Source organism: Mobula hypostoma, chromosome 9 (assembly GCF_963921235.1).
Source record: "Mobula hypostoma chromosome 9, sMobHyp1.1, whole genome shotgun sequence".
NCBI classification, from domain to species: Eukaryota; Metazoa; Chordata; class Chondrichthyes; order Myliobatiformes; family Myliobatidae; genus Mobula; species Mobula hypostoma.
In genome coordinates, this window is record NC_086105.1 from 9344438 (window position 1) to 9364878 (window position 20441).

General features: G+C 44.1%; 1 protein-coding gene across 4 annotated transcripts in view; it reads left to right on the plus strand.

Moving 5' to 3' along the window:
• LOC134351501 (thyrotropin-releasing hormone-degrading ectoenzyme-like) overlaps positions 1–20441 on the plus strand; it is a 152425-nt gene that overhangs the window by 117810 nt on the left and 14174 nt on the right. For all 4 annotated transcript variants that reach the window (XM_063057731.1, XM_063057729.1, XM_063057728.1 and 1 more), the window contains 3 exons: positions 17426–17593; positions 17692–17832; positions 17960–18041. In XM_063057731.1, coding sequence (XP_062913801.1) covers positions 17426–17593; positions 17692–17832; positions 17960–18041 — 391 coding nt within the window. The remainder of the gene's footprint in view (positions 1–17425; positions 17594–17691; positions 17833–17959; positions 18042–20441) is intronic.

A 20441-nucleotide genomic window follows, 5' to 3' on the forward strand; every position in this document is an offset into this window, starting at 1 on the left:
TGGTGAATATTGGTAGCTCGAGTTGAGGCTCTGGTGTTGTGGTGTTCATCAAGCTCGGCAATTAGCTTGCAGACCTTTCGTCACCAGTTGTGATTCTCCTGCCTGCGCCAGAACCTCTGCAGTGTCCCAGTTAAAGTGGCGCCCTTCTCGGTCTTCGCGTACTGAGATCAGCAACAGTGGTTCATGTCTTCATACTGCCTTTTTAGAACTGTGGTTGTCTTCTGATAACTACATAAACAAACATCAAAATAGACACCATCTACGAACCCGTAGGAGCCAAAGCAACAGAGTTCAAAGGTCAACTGAGAGGGTAACCAATCAGGAGTGAGGTAAGTGAATGTGGGGGAGGCTATATAAACGCGATCATTCCCAGAGAGAAACAACATCAACTCGACTGGTGATGAATTGCCAAGCTGGGCAAACGCCGCAACATCAAGCAGTGACGTTGAGTGATGTGCATGTCTCGACATCACTCAGATAAAATTCTTGTGGTCTGTGAATGGCATTCATTTAAAGCAAGCCTGGGGGGAGCTACTGCTCTGGAGCAGCCAGCAAATCTGTAGCTTTCATAGTGTTAAACATGTGGCCACTATTCGTAATGCCCCTGACCGTGTGTCCAACTGTTCCCAGTGCTATACTTCTTGCAGCTCAGCTTTACCGCCCATTTGCCTATCTCTCTGGCATCTCTCTCCCTACCACCTTCCTAGTGTATTGGTCCTCAATGTTCTCAACCACAATGGTTCTGACTCCTGATACCTCCAGGGTCAGTGCTTTCTATCTGCCTTTCATTCTCTGTCTACCTTCCTCCACCCCTGAGAGTCAGCTTTATTATCACTGACATACAGTACCTCGTGAAACTTGTTTCGCGATGGCAGTACATGCAATATGTAGTACCATTTGATAAAGGGATATGGCAAATGAAACATAGATGCGTCAGTCACTTTGTGGAACCAAAATAAGTTACAGTACATCCAGTTAACTGTATAACAATAGGCAATGAGATGTACATGAAATCAAGTTCAGTCCTTTTCCCATTTATACTGTTATTCATTTTACATTCAGGTCCTTTTTAACTATCATTTGTTATTCCATGGGAATATTTCACTTTAATTCTAAATTATCAAAAATATAACACAAAATATCAAAATATTCTGATTAACTATCATCTTCTGTTATCAGCAATACTATGCACCCAAACATTTACACTGCGTGCTTAAAGGCACTGTCTCCATACTACTTTAATGCTTCAACCATGGGTGGAAACAGCCTTTACTCCATGGTTTCAAACGAACATATAACTCAAAGAATTATACACAACTTTGGAAAAAAATACAAAGTTTTTCTGGGAACATGACTGTGCCAATTCACTTAAAATTTCTATCATTTTCTGTATTCCTTTCCCTGCCTGAAAAAGGGATATGGCAAATGAAACATAGATATGCTATGATCATCCATCAGTCTCTTTATGGGACACGTACTGTGTGTACTGCCTGTCCCCAGGCATGACATGAGCAATCAATTGCATGCTGAAGATTGAATGTGAGCCCTTACAAGTTGATGGCAGTTCAGTGCTAAATACTATAAAGGAGTACCTTGCATATAGGTTCTCAGAATTTTCAATTAAACACATTTGCATGTTTTTCAAGTGATTTCCCTTTTCTTTTCTCAACATGAAATGATATAAATTATTTTAACTCTTTTTAAAAAGTATTTGGACAATTATTTATGACTAAATCGAATAGGTTTTCACCTTGTCACAAATACATAAAATTACTGTAAGTCACAATAAGACTATTAGATTACGAGGACACTCAGTCCTCGTTTATTGTCATTTAGAAATGCATGCATTAAAAAATGATACAATGTTCCTCCAGAAAGATATCACAGAAACACAGGACAAACCAAGACTAACTGACAAACCACATAATTATAACATATAGTTACAACAGTGCAAAACAATACCGTAATTTGATAAAGAGCAGACCATGGGCACGGTAAAAAAAAGACTCAAGTCCCGATAGCCCCATCATCTCACGCAGACGGAAGCGCCGCAAACTTGCCGATGCATTGGAAGCAGCCGACCACAGCCGACTCTTGAGTTCATCCGAAAACTTCGACCCTCCAACCAGCCCTCCGACACCGAGCACCATCTCTGCCAAGCGCTTCGACCCCGCTCGGCTGCTGAGGATGCGGGGCCTTCCCCTCTGGAGATTCTGGATCACACAGTAGCAGTGGCGGCGAAAGAGGCATTTCAGGAGTTTCACCAGATGTTCCTCCGTACTCTCACGTCTGTCTCCATCAAATCAAGATTGTGCACGGCCTCCTACTTGACAAATAACAGATATCATTCACCGGAGTGGCCGCTGCGAGCTGCGTCGCGTCACCATCTTCTCCTCCCTCCTATATGCTGAATATGCTGAAATATAATCAAATGAACATAGAACATAGAAATTTACAGCACACTACAGACCCTTCGGCCCACAAAGTTGTGCCAACTATGTAACCTACGCTAGAGCTGCCTAGAATTTCTCTAGCGCATAGCCCTCTATTTTTCTAAGCTCCATGTACCTATCTAAGAGCCTGTTAAAAGAAGTTCAAAGTACAAAGTAAATTTTATTATCGAAGTACAAACGTACATGTGTCACCCTATACAACCCCCAGATTCACTTTCCTGCGGGTATTCTCAGTAAATGACAAAATGGTGCCGACGATAATTGGCGACTTTCTGCGTTCTGGATGGTGAAAGTCCTTCATGATGGACACTGCCTTCCTGAAGCATCTCTTTTGAAGATGTCCGTGGTGGTGGGGAGGCTAATGCCCGTGATGGAGCTGGCTGAGCCTAAGCACTCTGCAGCTTTTTCCCATCCTGTGCTTTGGCATCTCTATGCCAGACGGTGATGCAACCAGTTGGAGTGCACTCTGTGGTACATCCGTAGAAATTTGCTACTTTCGTGATGTACAAAATGTCCTCAATCCAGCCCCTCCCCAAACCTCCATCCCACTGACCCACAGCATGCCAGACTTCCTACACTGCCTCTGCTGGCTACACTTGTCAGGTCTGAGTAGGCAGGCTTTACAAGTATTTATTTCAATTCAAGTTTAATTGTCATTCAACCATACATGAATACAGCCAAATAAGACAGCGTTACTCCGGGGTCAAGGTGAAAAACACAGTACCAACAGTCACACACAGCACATACAAGATAGCAAGCACACAGCCACGCAATAAAAGTCAAAACTCAAGCCATCAATCTACAGCCGACCACAATAGAGCTTGTCTTCTGCCGAGCGAACATTGGGAGACAGCACCATCTCCAGCCTGGACGCTGCACTACACTGCCCCTAGTGGAGTTCACCGGCTCCAACACCTCCCTCTGGCGACTGTCAACAGGCAACGCTGCAGCCTGGGGCCTAGACCTCGCATATACAAGATAACAACCATATATAGAATATCTCAAAAATACAACCACACAATAAAGTATATACATTATATATATATATATATATAGTCCAGACCCTTTAGTCTATGGACAACTGAATATCATTGTTAGGATTATTTGCATAAATTAGCATGACCACTGTGCAACATCAGGTTTTTTTTAAGCGCTGTTGAATTTCCAACTGCTCATGTCCATCTTCGTCTGTGCTCAGGGCCAGTGATTTGCTTCGATATTGCACAGATACATGGATAGGGAAGGTTTAGATCGGGGTTCCCAGCCTTTTTTATAACATGGACCAATATCATTAAGCAAGGGGTCTCTGGGCCCCAGGTTGGGAACCCCCAGGTTTGAGGGAGATGGGCCAAATGCAGATAAATGGGATTAGTTGAGGCGAGCCGGTGAGATTAAACCTGATTCTGATTCTGATAACTTGGGAAGAGATTAGTTGCCTTTTTTTTGGTGCATTGAATAAGTGGCATTCATTGCTTCAAATGTAAGTTCTAAGTTATTGAGAAGTAACAATATGAAAAAGCAGCAATTGACAGCTGAGAAAATCAACAGATTACTTTGTCGCAGACTCATGTGCTTCATGTTGAAAGCTGTCAGCTGGGCCAGACCAAAGCTGGTGCCTTGATCTGCTCCTTATCTGAAAATGCCGCAAGGGAAAGAACTAATTGGTGCTGAAAAAACACTAAGTGTTGATCACAGACAGTATATTCCGTTCAAACACAATTGGTGCTGAAAAAACACTAAGTGTTGATCACAGACAGTATATTCCGTTCAAACTCAACATGACAAATAACTACTCAGACACTTCCAAAGCTTCGAATCTACAACTTGGCACATCAGCATCAAAGCCAATATTTTAGTTAGTAGAGTCAGATGAACCAAGTAGAAAAATACATTTGGTTAATAGTCATAGTCATAGTCATAGTCATACTTTATTGATCCTGGGGGAAATTGGTTTTCGTTACAGTTGCACCATAAATAATAAATAGAAATAAAACCATAAATAGTTAAATAGTAATATGTAAATTGTGCCAGGAAATAAGTCCAGGACCAGCCTATTGGCTCAGGGTGTCTGACCCTCCAAGGGAGGAGTTGTAAAGTTTGATGGCCACAGGCAGGAATGACTTCCTATGACGCTCAGTGTTGCATCTCGGTGGAATGAGTCTCTGGCTGAATGTACTCCTGTGCCCACCCAGTACATTATGTAGTGGATGGGAGACATTGACCAAGATGGCATGCAACTTAGACAGCATCCTCTTTTCAGACACCACTGTGAGAGAGTCCAGTTCCATCCCCACAACATTGCTGGCCTTAGGAATGAGTTTGTTGATTCTGTTGGTGTCTGCTACCCTCAGCCTGCTGCCCCAGCACACAACAGCAAACATGATAGCACTGGCCACCACAGACTCGTAGAACATCCTCAGCATCGTCCGACTGATGTTAAAGGACCTCAGTCTCCTCAGGAAATAGAGAGGGCTCTGACCCTTCTTGTAGACAGCCTCAGTGTTCTTAGACCAGTCCAGTTTATTGTCAATTCGTATCCCCAGGTATTTGTAATCCTCCACCATGTCCACACTGTCCCCCTGGATGGAAACAGGGGTCACCGGTGCCTTAGCCCTCCTCAGGTCTACCACCAGCTCCTTAGTCTTTTTCACATTAAGCTGCAGATAATTCTGCTCACACCATGTGACAAAGTTTCCTACTGTAGCCCTGTACTCAGCCTTATCTCCCTTGCTGATGCATCCAACTATGGGAGAGTCATCAGAAAACTTCTGAAGATGACAAGACTCTGTGCAGTAGTTGAAGTCCGAGGTGTAAATGGTGAAGAGAAAAGGAGACAGGAGAGTCCCCTGTGGAGCCCCAGTGCTGCTGATCACTCTGTCGGACACACAGTGTTGCAAGCACACATACTGTGGTCTACCAGTCAGGTAATCAAGAATCCATGACACCAGGAAAACATCCACCTGCATCACTGTCAGCTTCTCCTCCAGCAGAGCAGGGCAGATGGTGTTGAACGCACTGGAGAAGTCAAAAAACATGACCCTCGCAGTGCTCGCTGGCTTGTCCAGGTGGGCGTAGACACGGTTCAGCAGGTAGACGATGGCATCCTCAACTCCTAGTCGGGGCTGGTAGGCGAACTGGAGGGGATCTAAGTGTGGCCTGACCATAGGCTGGAGCAGCTCCAGAACAAGTCTCTCTAGGGTCTTCATGATGTGAGAGGTCAATGCCACCGGTCTGTAGTCATTGAGGCCGCTGGGGCGCGGCGTCTTCGGCATAGGGACGAGGCAGGACGTCTTCCACAGTACAGGAGCCCTCTGGAGCCTCAGGCTCAGGTTGAATACATGGCGAAGCACTCCACATAGCTGAGGGGCACATTAAAGGAACTGATCTGCTTTATGAGTTTTGTTACCAGTGAAAATGGTAATTTTGTCTCTCTCTGTATATTGCTAACTATGCATGCACATTGGACTTTGAAAATGTGAAATGCTATGCAAAGTGAATCAATAGATATTTAACTAAAAGATTCAAGACTGTTTATTGTCATTCTTTAGTACATAAGTAAAAAGGAGAATGAAATGATTGTTACTCTGGATCCAATGCAGCATAAAAACAATAACCATAAAGAATACAGTAAAATAAGCATAAAACACTATAAATATAAAAGGAATCCAATCAAACACAATGTACAAGGAACTGTTACATACATAGACTGATAGTATGCAAAATGACATTAGATGATGGCATGAACATTGATTTCTTGAACTTCCGATAATTCCCCCCCCCCTTACCATTCTCATTCCTATCTCCTCATCTCCCTACCTGCCCCATTACCTCCTGGTGCTCCTCCCTCTTCTGTGGCCTTCTACCCTCTCCTATCAGAATCCCCTTTCTCCAGCACTTTATCTCTTTCACATATCAGCTTCCCAGCTCTTCATTTCACCCCTCTCCCTCCCCTGGATTCACCTATCACCTACCTCCTACTTCTTCCTCCCCTCCCCCCACCTTCTTGCTCTGACTTCTCAGCTTTCTTTTTCCAGTACTGATGAAGTGTCTCAGTCCGAAATGTTGAGTGTTTACTCTTTTTCATAGATGCTGCCTGACCTACTGAGACCCTCCAGCATTTTGTGTGTGTTACCATGAAATTATTCCTTACATTGTTATCTTTGGATTTCCATCATCTGCAGACTGTCTTGTGTTTATGCTAATCTCTTTTCAGGGAGAAAAGGACAAGCTCACTCAACCTGTTCTCATAAGGCATGCTCCCCAATCCAGGCAACATCCTTGTAAATCCCCTCTGCACCCTTTCTATAGTTTACACATCCTTCCTGTAGGGAGGCGACCAGAACTGAGCACAGGTGGTCTGACCAGGGTCCTATAAAGCTGTAACATTACCTCTTAGCTCTTGAACTCAATCCCATGGTTGATGAAGGTCAATGCACCGTATGCCTTCTTAACCACAGAGTCAACCTGCGCAGTAACTTTGAGTGTCCTGTGGACTCAGACCTCAAGATCCATCTGATCCTCCACACTGCCAAGAATCTTACCATTAATAATATATTCTGCCAACATATTTGACCGACCAAATTGAGCCACCTCACACTTATCTGGGTTGAATTTATGCCACTTCTCAGCCCAGTTTTGCATCTTATCGCTGTCCCGCTGTAACCTCTGACAGTCCTCCACACTAACCACAACACCCCCATCCTTGTGTCATCAGCAAATATACTAACCCTTATCCAGGTCATTTATAAAAATCATGAAGAGAAGAGGTCCCAGAACAAATCCCTGAGGCACACCACTGGTCACCAACCTCTATGCAGAATATGACTCTTCTACAACCACTCTTTGCCTTCTGTGTGCAAGCCAGTTCTAGATCCACAAAGCAAGGTCCCCTTGGATCCCATAACTCCTTACTTTCTCAATAAGCCTTTCATAGGGTACTTTATCAAATGCCTTGCTAGGATCCATATACACTATGTCTACTGCTCTACCTTCATCAATGTGTTTAGTCACATTACACAAAAATTTCAATCAACCTCATAAGGCACGACCTGCCTCTCACAAAGCCATGCTGAATATTCCTAATCATATTATGCCTCTCCAAATGTTCATAAGTCCTGCCTCAGTAATCTCCTCCCTCGCTTCCCACAGTAGCCTGGGGTACATCTCATCCGGTCCCAGTGATGTATCCAACTTTATGCTTTCCAAAAGCTCCAGCACATCCTCTTTCTTAATGTCTATATGCTCAGGCTTTTCAGTCCGCTGTAATTCATCCCTACAATCGCCAAGGTCCTTTTCCGTAGTGAATACTGAAGCAAAGTATTCATTAAGTATCTCTGCTATCTCCTCTGGTTCCATACACACTTTTCCACTGTCACACTTGATTGGTTCTATCCTCTCATGTCTTATCCTCTTGCTCTTCACATACTTGTAGAATGCCTTGGGGTTTTCCTTAATCCTGCTCGCCAAGGCCTTCTCATGGCCCCTTCTGGTTCTCCTAATTTCATTCTTAAACTCCTTCCTGCTAACCTTATCATTTTCTAAATCTCTGTCATTACCTAGTTTTTTGAACCTTTCGTAAACTTTTCTTTTCTTTGTGACTAGATCTTTGGCTGCCTTTGTACACCATGGTTCCTGTACCTTACCATCCTTTCCCTGTCTCATTGGAACATACCTATTCAGAACACCATGCGAATATCCCCTGAACATTTGCCATATTTCTGCCATACATTTCTCTGAGAACATCCGTTCGCAATTTATGCTTCCAAGTTCCTCCCTGATAGCTTCATATTTCCCTTTACTCCAATTAAATGCTTTCCTAACTTGTCTATTCCTATCCCTCTCCAATGCTATGGTAAAGGAGATAGAATTGTGATCACTATCTCCAAAATGCTTTCTCACTGTGAGATCTGACACCTGACCAGGTTCATTTCCCAATACCAGATCAAATACAGCCTCTCCTCTTGTAGGCTTATCTACACATCGTGTCAGGAAACCTTCCTGAACACACCTAACGAACTTCACCACATCTAAACCCCTTGCTCTAGGGAGATGCCAATCAATATTGGGGAAAGTAAAATCTCCCACCATGACAACCCTGTTATTATTGCATCTATCCAGAATCTGTCTCCCTCTCTGCTCTTTGATGTCTCTGCTACTATTGGATAATGTATAAAAACACCCAGTAGAGTTATTGACCCTTCCTGTTCCTAACATCCACTCACAGAGACTCCGTAGACAATCCCTCCATGTCTCCTCCTTTTCTGCAGCCATGACACTATCTCTGATCAACAGTGCCATGCCCCCACCTCTTTTGCCTCCCTCCCTGTCTTTTCTGAAACATCTAAAGCCTGGCACTCTAAGTAACCATTCCTGTCCCTGAGTCATCCAAGTCTCTATAATAGCCACAACATCATAGCTCCAAGTACTGATTCACTCTATAAGCTTATCTGCTTTGTTCACGATGCTTCTTTCACCGAAAAAGACATCTCAAACCATCGCTCTGAGCGCATCCCTTCCCTATCACCTGCCTGTCCTCCCTCTCGCTCTGTCTCCAAAGTTTCTCTATTGTGACCCTGCCTCTGTCTGTTCAGTTTGGTTCCCTGCCGCCCCCCTCCCCGCCAGCGATTCCAGTTTAAACTCTCCCCAGTAGCCTTAGGAAACCTCCCTGCCAGGATATTGGTCCCCCTTGGATTCAAGTGCAACCCGTCCTTTTTGTACAGGTCACTTCCACCCCAAAGGAGGTCCCAAAGATCCAAAAATCTGAATCCCTGCCCCCTGCTCCAATCCCTCAGCCACACATTTATCCTTCACCTCACTCTCTTCCTATACCTACTGTTGTGTGGCGCAGGCAGTAATCCTGAGATTACTACCTTTGAGGTCCTGCTTCTCAACTTCCTTCATAACTCTCTGTAGTCTGTTTCCAGGACCTCCTCCCTTTTCCTACCTCTGTCGTTGGTACCAATATGTACAACGACCTCTGGCTGTTCACCTTCCCACTCCAGGATATCTTGGACGTGATCAGAAACATCCCGACCCTGGCACCTGGGAGGCAAACTACCATCCAAATTTCTTTGCTTTGTCCACAGAATCACCTGTCTGACCCCCTAACTATAGAGTCCCCTATCAGTGCTGCGATCCTCTTCCTTTCCCTACCCTTCTGAGCCACAGGACCAGACTCTGTGCCAGAGCATGGCCACTGTTGCTTCCCCCAGGTAGACCATTCCCCCCGAACAGTACTCAAACAGGAGTACTTATGGTTAAGGGGGAGAGCCACAGGGGTACTCTCCAGTATCTGACTCTTGCCCTTCCCTATCCTGACTGTTACCCATTTCTCTGTCTCCCGAGACCACGGTGTGACTACTTGCCTATAACTCCTCTCTATCACCTCCTCACTTTCCCTGACCAGACGAAGCATCATCTGAATAAAAACCTTCATTTATAATCCTTTGGTAGTAGAAATACTTTATTTAATAAAGCAATGGGGAAATAGGTCACTATTACACATTCATCTGTTTACTTTTGTCACTTGTGATTCAGTTGATATTATTCTCTTCTCTGGGTAAGAAGATTCAGGTCCTATTCAAAGTTGAAAGTAAATTTATTATTGATGGACATATATGTACTTTGATAACAAATACATTGATAACAAAGTACATATGTGGAGAGTGTCTAAAGGAGGTTCACGAAAATAATTCCGGGATTGGATGGTTTGTCAAATGAGCGGCGTTGGATGGCTCTGGGCTGGAGAACTCACCAGAGTTCGGAAGAATGAGGGGTGGCCTCATTGAAACCTATGGCATGTTGAAAGACCTCAATGGAGAGGATGTGGAGATGATGTTTCCTATTGTGGGGGAGTCTAAGAATAGAGGACACAGCCTCAGACTGGAGGGGCATCCTTTTAAAACGGAGGTGAAGAAGATTTCTTGAGCCAGAGAGTGGTGAATCTGTGGAATTTGTTGTCTTTCAACATTAGACTGTCTCACCCAGGTGAGCCAGCCCGGGTTGATCAGATCCCGGCTTGTGCTCCAGCGGCATTGGTCCATGGGTCACACCTTTGATCAGCAGCCATCTGGAGACTCGCTCAGCAGCCTCTGTGATGATCCTGATGTCTCTTTTCTTGGCAGCACCTGTATTGCCAAGGAGAGAGTAGGTTCTGCACGGCGAACAGCCAGAAAAACCTTTACACCCCACCTCTACAGGCTCGCATCATGCCCTCCACCCCTGTCTCTGGCACTGCTCTGCCACCTCCTGGTAGTTGGCTTTCTTACACTCAAACACCTCCTCAATCCGGTCTACAAGGCACTGTCAGTTCTGTCTTCACCACCTGCTTTGAGATTTCTGACAAATGATCATGTCAGACCTCAGGGATGATGATGCAACAAAATCAGGGAACTTTAATTGCTTACCAAGGTCGACATTCAGTTGCCAGTCAGATGATGTGGCGAGCAACCCTGCTGGTGAACTGACCATATTCACTTCCAGGCCAGATGATCTGGAGTACAACGAGGAATCGGTGATATCAGAAGAACTGAGTTACCAGCTTATGAAAGAAAGTATGGCTACCAACACTGGCAGCCAAGAATTGGAGGCAGGGTGGGGAATATGTCTGTTCGCAGCAAGTTATTTATTGCATAAAAAAGATCAACACACACGCACAAGCTCTCACACTCTCACTCTCTCACTTTCACACTCTCACTCACTCTCACACTCACTCTCACACTCACTCACACACTAACTCTCACACTCACACACACACACACACACTCACTGACACACACTCACACTGTCTCACTCTCACTCTCTCACTCTCACTCACTCTCACACTCACTCTCACACTCACTCACACACACTCACACACTCACTGACACACACTCACACACTCACTGACACACTCACACACTCACTTACACACTCACACACTCACTTACACACTCACACACACTGTCTCACACTCTCACTCTCTCACACACACTCACTGACACACACTCACACACTCACTGACACACACTCACACACTCACTTACACACTCACACACACTGTCTCACACTCTCACTCTCTCACTCTCACAGTCACTCACTGACACACACTCACACACACTCACTCACACTGTCTCTCACACGCACACCCTTGTCATTTTGCTGTCATTGCTTTGAGCGTTTGCACTTCAGTGTCTTCTCTGGTACGTTGGGCTGGTATTATGCTGCCAGTGTTCGGGTATCTGGCACTGAGTCTGGTTTTGTGGTGCAGAAGGGAGAGAAGAAGATGAGGGATACGGTAGTCATAGGGGATTCCATAGTGAGGGGAACAGACAGGAAGTTCTGTCAGCCTGATAGAGATATCTGCATAGTGTGTTGCCTCCCGGGTGCCAGGGTACGGGATATCTCAGATCAGGTGCAGAGTATTCTGAAGGGAGAGGGTGAACAGCCAGAAGTCTTGGTACACGTTGGTACCAATGACGTAGGTAGAAAAAGGGAGGAGGTCCTGAAGAGAGAATTCAGGGAGTTGGGTAGGAAGCTGAAAAGCAGGAACTCCAGGGTAGTAATCTCAGGATTGCTGCCTGTGCCACGTGCTACTGAGTGCAAGAATAGCATGATCAGACATATTAATGTGCAGCTGAGAGACTGGTGTAGGGGGCCGGGCTTTGGGTTCCTGGATCATTGGGGCATCTTTTGGGGGAGGTACGACCTGTACAAAAAGGACTCGTTACACCTGAACCCAAAGGGGTCCAATATCCTAGCACGCAGGTTTTATAGAGCTGTTACGGAGGGTTTAAACTAATTTGGCAGGGGGATGGGAACTGGAGTGATAGGGCTGAGGAAGGGGAAAACAGAAATAAATCAAAGATAGCGTGCAACAGAGATGATAGAAAGGATAGGCAGGAGATGAGGCATAATCACAGCCTGTGGGATAGATTACAGGGCAATAGAGATGTGGTGCAGTTAAAACAGAAAGCAAAAAATATTGGACTGAAAGTGCTGTATTTGAATGCACATAGCATAAGAAATAAAATGGACGATCTTGAAATTCAGTTACAGATTGGCAAGCTTGATGTTGTGGCCATCTCTGAAACTTGGCTAAAGGATGGCTGCCATTGGGAGTTGAATGTCCAAGGATATACGGTGTATTGGAAAGATAGGTTAGCAGGCAGAGGGGGTGGTGTGGCCCTGTGTATAAGAAATAATATTAAATCATTAGAAAGGGATGACATTGGATCGGAAGGTGTAGAGTCTCTATGGGTTGAGTTAAGAGATGACAAGGGTAAAAGGACCCTAATGGCAGTTGTATACAGACCTCCAAACAGCAGCTGGGATATGGATTACAAATTACAGCAGGAAATAGAAAAGACATGTCAGAAGGGCAATGTCATGATAATCGTTGGGGATTTTAACATGAAAGTGGATTGGGAAAACCAGGCCAGTACTGGACCTCAAGAGAGATAATTTGTAGAATGTCTAAGGGATGGCTTTTTAGAATGGCTTATTGTTGAGCCCACAAGGGGATCGGCTGTGCTGGATTGGGTGCTGTGCAATGATCTGGAGGTGATAAGAGAGCTTAAAGTGATAAGAGAACAGTGATCACAATATGATCGAGTTCACTTTGAACTTTGAGAAGGAGAAATTAAATTCCAATGTGACGGTATTTCAGTGGAATAAAGGAAATTACAATGGCATGAGAGGGGAATTGGCCAAGGTTGACTGGAAAGGGACACTAGTAGGAAGGACAACAGAACAGCAATGGCTGGAATTTCTGTGAAAAATACTCCAAATAAAAAGAAATTTTTGAATGGAAGAAGGACACTACCGTGGCTGACAAGTGAAGTCAGAGCCAAAGTAAAAGCAAAAGAGAGGGCATACAAGGAAGTCAAAGCTAGTGGGAAGATAGATAATTGGGAAGCTTTTAAAGACTTGCAGAAGGAAATTAAGAAGGGTATTAGGAAGGAAAAGATGAATTATGAAAGGAAGCTGGCAGCTAATATCAAAGAAGATACTAAAAGCTTTTTTAAGTACGTATATAAAGGATAAAAGAGAGTTGAGAGTAGATATAGGACCAATAGAAAATGATGCTGGAGATATTGTAATGAGAGATGCAGAGATGGCAGAGGAACTGAATACGTATTTTGCATCAGTTTTCACAGTGGAAGACATCTGCAGAATACCTGACACTCAAGAGTGTCAGGGAAGTGAAGTATGTTAGGTTAGATTATGAGGTCACGCAGTCCTCTTTTATTGTCATATAGTAATGCATGCATTAAGAAATGATACAATATTCCTCTGGTGTGATATCACAGAAACACAGGTCAGACCAAGACTGTAAAGCTAACAAAAACCACATAATTATAACATATGGTTACAACGGTGCAACAATACCATAACTCGATGAAGAACAGGCCATGGCACAGTAAAAAAAAGTTCAAAGTCTCTCGAAAGTCCCACATCTCACGCAGACGGGAGAAGGAAGAAAACTCTCCCTGCCATGCCCGTCCACAGTCCGACTCTGAGTCGTCCGAAAACTTCGAGCCCTGATCAGCCCTCCAACACCGAGTACCGAGCACCATCTCTATCCGAACGATTCGACCCCAGCCTCAGTCGCCAGCAGCAGGCAAAGCCGGGGATTTTTGGGCCTTCCCTCCGGAGATTCTTGATCGCACAGTAGCAGCGGCAGCGAACCGGACATTTCAGAAATTTCTCCAGATGTTCCTCTGCTTCTCACGGCTGTCTTCATCAAATCAGAATTGTGCATGGCGTCCTACTTACAGATACGATATCATTTCACTGGAGAGCTGTGCACGCTGCATCGCGCTGCCATCTTCTCCTGCCATGCAGTGAAAATTACAACTGAGAAGGTGCTCAGGAAGCTTAATGGGCTGAGTGTGGATAAATCTCCTGGACCTGATGGAATGCACCCTCAAGTTCTGAAGGAAGTAGCTGGAGAGATTGCAGAGGCATTAACAATGATCTTTCAAGAATCAATAGATTCTGGCATTCTACGGATGACTGGAAAATTGCAAATGTTACTCCGCTATTTAAGAAGGGCAGGAGGCAACAGAAAGGAAACCCTAGACTTGTCAGCCTGACATCAGTGGTTGGGAAGTTGTTGGAATCGATTGTTAGGGATGAGATTACGGAATACCAGGAAGGCACATGACAGGATAGGCCAAAGCTAGCATGGTTTCCTGAAAGGAAAATCCTGCCTGACAAACCTACTGCAATTTTTTGAGGAAATTACAAGCAGGGTAGACAAAGAAGATTCAGTAGATATGGTGTACTTGGATTTTCAGAAGGCCTTTGACAAGGTGCCGCACATGAGGCTGCTTAGCAAGATAAGAGCCCATGGAATTACAGGGGAGTTACTAGCATGGATGGAGCATTGGCTGGTCGGCAGAAAACAGAGAGTGGGAATACTGGCTCACTGCTGGTTACTAGCAGAGTTCCACAGGGGTCAGTGTTGGGACCACTGCTTTTTACAATGTACTGTATGTCAATGATTCGGACTATGGGATTAATGGATTTGTGGCTAAATTTGCCAATGAATCAAATATAGGTGGAGGAGCGGGTGGTGTTGAGGAAACAGAGAGCCTGCAGAGAAACTTAGAAAGTTTAGGGGAATGGGCAAAGAAGTTGCAAATGAAATACAATGTTGGAAGGTGTATGGTCATGCACTCCCGTGAAAGATATAAATGGGCAGGCTATTATTTAGATGGGGAGAGAATTCAAAATGCAGAGATGCAAAAGGACTTGAGAGCCCTTGTGCAAGATACCTTTAAGGTTAACCTCCAGGTTGAGCCGGTGGTGAAGAAGCTGAATGCAATGTTGGCATTCATTTCTTGAGGTTATAAAATATAAGAGCAGGGATGTAATGTTGAGGCTCTATAAGGCACTCGTGAGACCATACTTGGAGTATTGTGTGCATTTTTGGGCTCCTTATTTTGGAAAGGATATACTGACATTGGAGAGGGTTTAGAGAAGACTCATGAGAATGATTCCAGCAATGAAAGGGTTACTGTATGAGGTAATGTCTGGCAGCTCTTGGGCTGTATTCCCTGGAGTTTGGGAGAATGAGGGGGGATCTCATAGAAACATTCCGAATGTTAAAAGGCCTGAACAGATTAGATATGGCAAAGTTATTTCCCATGGTAGGGGAGTCTAGGACAAGAGGGCATGACTTCAGGAGTGAAGGACGTCCATTTAGAACAGAGATGCAGAGAAATTACTTTAGTCAAAGGGTGGTAAATCTGTGGAATTTGTTGCCACAAGCAGCTGTGGAGCCCAGGTCATTGGGTGCATTTAAGGCAGAGATAGATAGGTTCTCGATTAGCCAGGGCATCAAAGGGTATGGGGAGAAAGCAGGGGAGTGAGGATGACTGGAAGAATTGGATCAGCCCATTGATTGAATGGCAGAGCAGACTTGATGGGCTGAATGGCCTACTTCTGCTCCTACATCTTATGGTCTTTCCTAGTGGAATATTCTATTTCTTTAGTAATGGGGATGTGTAAATATTTATCTATTTCTCTGATGTTTATATGTTCTCTGATGACTCAGCAATAGTTGGATGTATAAAGGGAGGGCAGGAGGATGAATTCAGGCTCTGGAGGAGGAGTTTGTCAAATAGTGCAAGCTGAATCATCTGCAACTCAACATTAGAAAGACAAAGGAGATGGTGATGGAGACTAAGCCTGCACTGCTCCTTGTTACTATTGATGGTGAGGATGTGGATGTGGTGAGGACCTACGGGTACGTGGGGGTGCACCTGGATGACAGATCTGAGTGGAGCACCAACACATATGCTGTGCACAAGAAGGGCCAGAGCTACTACTTTCTGAGGAGACTGAGGTCTTTTGGAGTACGCAGGCCTCTCCTACACATGTTCTACCAATCTGTTGTTGCCAGTACAATCTTCTATGCAGTGGTGTGCTGGGGCAATGGCATCAACACGGGTGATGCCAAGAGGCTGAATAAACTGATTAGAAAGGCTGGCCCTGTTACAGGATTCAAACGGAACATGCTGGAGGCTGTGGTAGAACAAAGGACCCTACAGAACAGGTTGGCAATTCTGGTTAATGTTTCTCTCCCTTTGCATGCCACCATAGCTGAACAGAGGAGCACTTTTAGTAATAGACTAAGACAACTACACTGCTCCAAAGAGTGCTATATGAGGTAATTCTTACCTTCAGACGTTAGGTGCTATGTTGAGTCGACCTATAGCTGGGAAAGTGATGACCCCTCCTGTTAGACTGTCTGAGGTAACTTATTTTTTATTCTTTCTACTTCTCTTCTAATATTTATATATCTGTGCACTTGTAATGCTGCTGTGACACTAATTTCCTTTGGGATTAATAAAATGTTTACCTATCTATATTGTTGTATACCATATTTAAGGTAGGTTCTTCCGTTTATTTTGTAATATGATTGTGGGGTACATCTGATTCGATCGTAGTCTTGTTAACCTTGTGGGTAATTAAAGATGGTTGTCCTTGCGCCTAATAAACGAGGTTCATCGTGCTCAGTGGTTGAGAGAGATTGGGCTGCCAGGGGTTCACACTGGACAAAGTAGTACAGATCTATTGCGTTTTCTGGTAGATATCTTTTTGTAAATATTGACAGTTTTTGCTACTTTCGCTAATGTTTTGACGTTAGATTTAATAAACACCCTTACACTAAGCGACTCCAGCCATTTTATCGTTGGTCATAACCCATGTATTGTAACTGTCTGACTGACAGATAAAGTTAACCACAATCTGACGGACGGAAAATGGACAATCATCTCTACTCTGCCTGTGAATAATGCTGTTGCTATCAAACCCCGCCCAAGCAGTATACTTACAGATGAAGGTGCTTACAAACTGCAGCTTTCAACCCAGACCTAAGATCAAGTTTGGTTTATTATTGAATAATCCAAATATTAATGGGTAAAACTAACAATGCAGTGGACGTGATGCTATGCATGCTGACACTTACCACTTACCACTTTCAGGATACCACAAAGCGTGAGAGAAATCGTCTACTGCACTGGGATCTCATTGATGGATGACAATATGTGGGAATTTATTTGGAGCAAATATGAATCCTCCAGTGTGATTCTGGAGCAGAACCTCCTACTGAAGTCTTTGGCATGCAGCAAGAATTCTGAACTGCTGAGCAGGTAAATTACTTCTTACACTGTGTCAAACTGTAAAGTCTTTCCTTTCTTTCCCAAAATGCAAATATTTAATGTACTGATATATCTGTTTTCTCTTTAAGGCTTCTTAACTTAACACTAAGTTCTCAAATGACTTCTCATAAGAGTATTGCAGAAGTTATCATTCAGGTCTCTGCATATCCAGCTGGTCGAGACTTGGCCTGGAAATATTTTCAGGATAACTGGTCCAATTTATATTCAAGGTAAGAATATTGGGATTATTCAATGGAATCATTCATTAGAAAAACATAATATGGTTTTGATTTTGAAAACTGAGCCATATTAAAATGTATGGATTGGGCACTGAAAATATTGATAATTCTTCTACAGATTTGGAGAAGCTCTTTTTATTTCCAACTTGATCATCAGAAGTGTGACAAAGTTTTGGAATACAGAAATTAAACTTAATGAGGTAAATGTTTCAAATATATTTTAAGATTTTCACTTAGAAAATGCTTGAAGTTAATGAGGCCCTCCATTGATCTGGGTTGATCATGGGTATCTTCAAATTCAAAGTCAATTTATTATCATATGTCACAATATACAATCCTGAGATTCATTTTCTTCTGGGCAAGCTCAAGAAATCCAAAATAGGATAATAACCACAATAGAAACATTAAAACCCCACCAACTTGAGCATTCAGCCAATGTGCAAAAGACAACAATCTGTGCAAATACAAAAAGAAAGAAATAATAATAAATTAACAAACAATAAATATTGAGAACGTGAGATGAAAGGTCCTTGAAAGTGTGTCCGTAGGTTGTGGGAACGTTTCAATGATGGGGCAAATGAAGTTGAGTGAAGTTATTCCCTTTGTTTCAAGAGCCTGATTGCTGTGGGGTAATAACTGTTCCTGAACCTGGTGGTGTGAGTCCTGAGGCTCCTGTACCTTTTTCTTGATGGCAGCGGTGAAAAGAGTGCATGACCTAGGTGGTGGGGGTCTCTGATGATGGATGCTACTTTCCTGTGACAATGCTTCATGTAGATGTGCTTAATAGTGAGGAGGGCTTTATTTGTGATGGACTGGGCCTTATCCACAACGTTTTATAGGATTTTTGTGTTCAAGGGCATTGGTGTTTCCACACCCGACTGTGATACAGCCAGACGATATACTCTCCACTACATATCTATGGAAGTTTTTCAAAGTTTCAGATGTCCTGCCAAATCTTTGCAAACTCCTAAGAAAGCAGAGGCACTGCTACGCTTTCTTCATAATTGTACTTATGAATTCGGCCCAAGACAGGTCCTCTGAAATGATAATACCGGGGAATTTAAAGTTGCTGACCCTCTTCGCCTCTGATCTTGCAATGAGGACTTGCTCATGGACCTCTGGTTTCCTCGTCCTGAAGTTAACGATCAGTAATCATCTCCTTGATCTTGCTGAGTAAGAGGTTGTTGTTATGGCACCACTCAGCCAGATTTTCAAGCTCATTCCAATATGCTGATTCATCATCATCTAGCTGTCTATGTGATACACCAGCCAGAACGCAAGCCAGGGCAGTACGATATGGAGAGCAAGCTGTTGCCTCCTCCACTGCATGCAGTTGATGAATCCACAGGAATGGCAGAGACTGATACAGTCTGGCACCAGTCAGGGTTTAATTCAACGTAGGACTGCCTTAGGGACTCCAGCTCCATACTTTTCCTTGGGGTTTACTCCCGAAGCCTACCCCATGAGTGGGTTTAGCCGCAAGGCAGCGGAGGTTTGAGATCAGAGTTTTCCTTCTCCTAGATGAGCTGCCAACCATGGCTGACAATTCCCATCCACACACCTGCCTGAAGCGACCGGTATAAAATGCCAGCAACCTGCCTTTGCACCTGCTCTTGTCAGTCGAAGTGGTTCCGTCAGGTTTAGTAGCTAAGTCACATGTGAAGGCCAGGTGCTAGACTTGGTTGTCAGAGACTATTTGAGATTCACACCATTGCGAGCATTTAGTAGGTGATGGGAGCTTATCCCGCTACCTCCCATGTCTGTGACAACCCTAAAGAACCATTGAAGTTAATACTGTTGATAAAAACTGATGCCTAGTGGAGATCAGTTGTTGAGCACCACTGAGAAACTGCTGTTACCCAAGCTACATAACAGTGCATGTGTGAATGACTGAGACTCATTTCAACCGACATAAATTACTTCTTCTATTATGGTCATAGCATGGCCAGTCACCACAACTGGGGTCTTCCTTGGTTGCAATGGATAAATGGCTTCTTCTGTGCCTTGTCATGCCCTTCAATTTCCATGAAGCATTACAGAATCACCTTCCTGGCTGTTGGATCTCACTGTTGACCTCATACACCCAGTCCGCAGGGGCTGTCTTCGCATGGTAGGACAGGCATGTCCCTATCTCACCGGGGTAAGAGGCCCACCGGTGACACTCACCTGGTTGGCTACCTAGCCCACCTGTCAAAGAAGTGTACCAGGCTGCGGCTGCTGTGAATACAACCAGTTATTTGGAGCCACAGATGAGAGCTAATTGTTCAGTGGGGACCAAAGGTGAGTGCACTGTCCGGGAGTGGCCATGACAAGACCCTTTACCAGAGATGATACCTCATCCTGGACATCCCATACACCACAGATTTTACCAGATTATCTTAGAACAAAAGTTCATTTATCCACTATTAATGATAAAAATTCCATGCATCTGTGAATAATTGACCAATTATCTGATGTGTCGGTATTTCAGTGGAGTAAAGGAAATTATAGTGGCATGAGAGAGGAACTGGTCAAAGTTGACTGGAAATGGACACTGGCGGGAAAGACGGCAGAGCAGCAGTGGCTGGAGTTTATGCGAGAAGTGAGGAAGGTGCAAGACA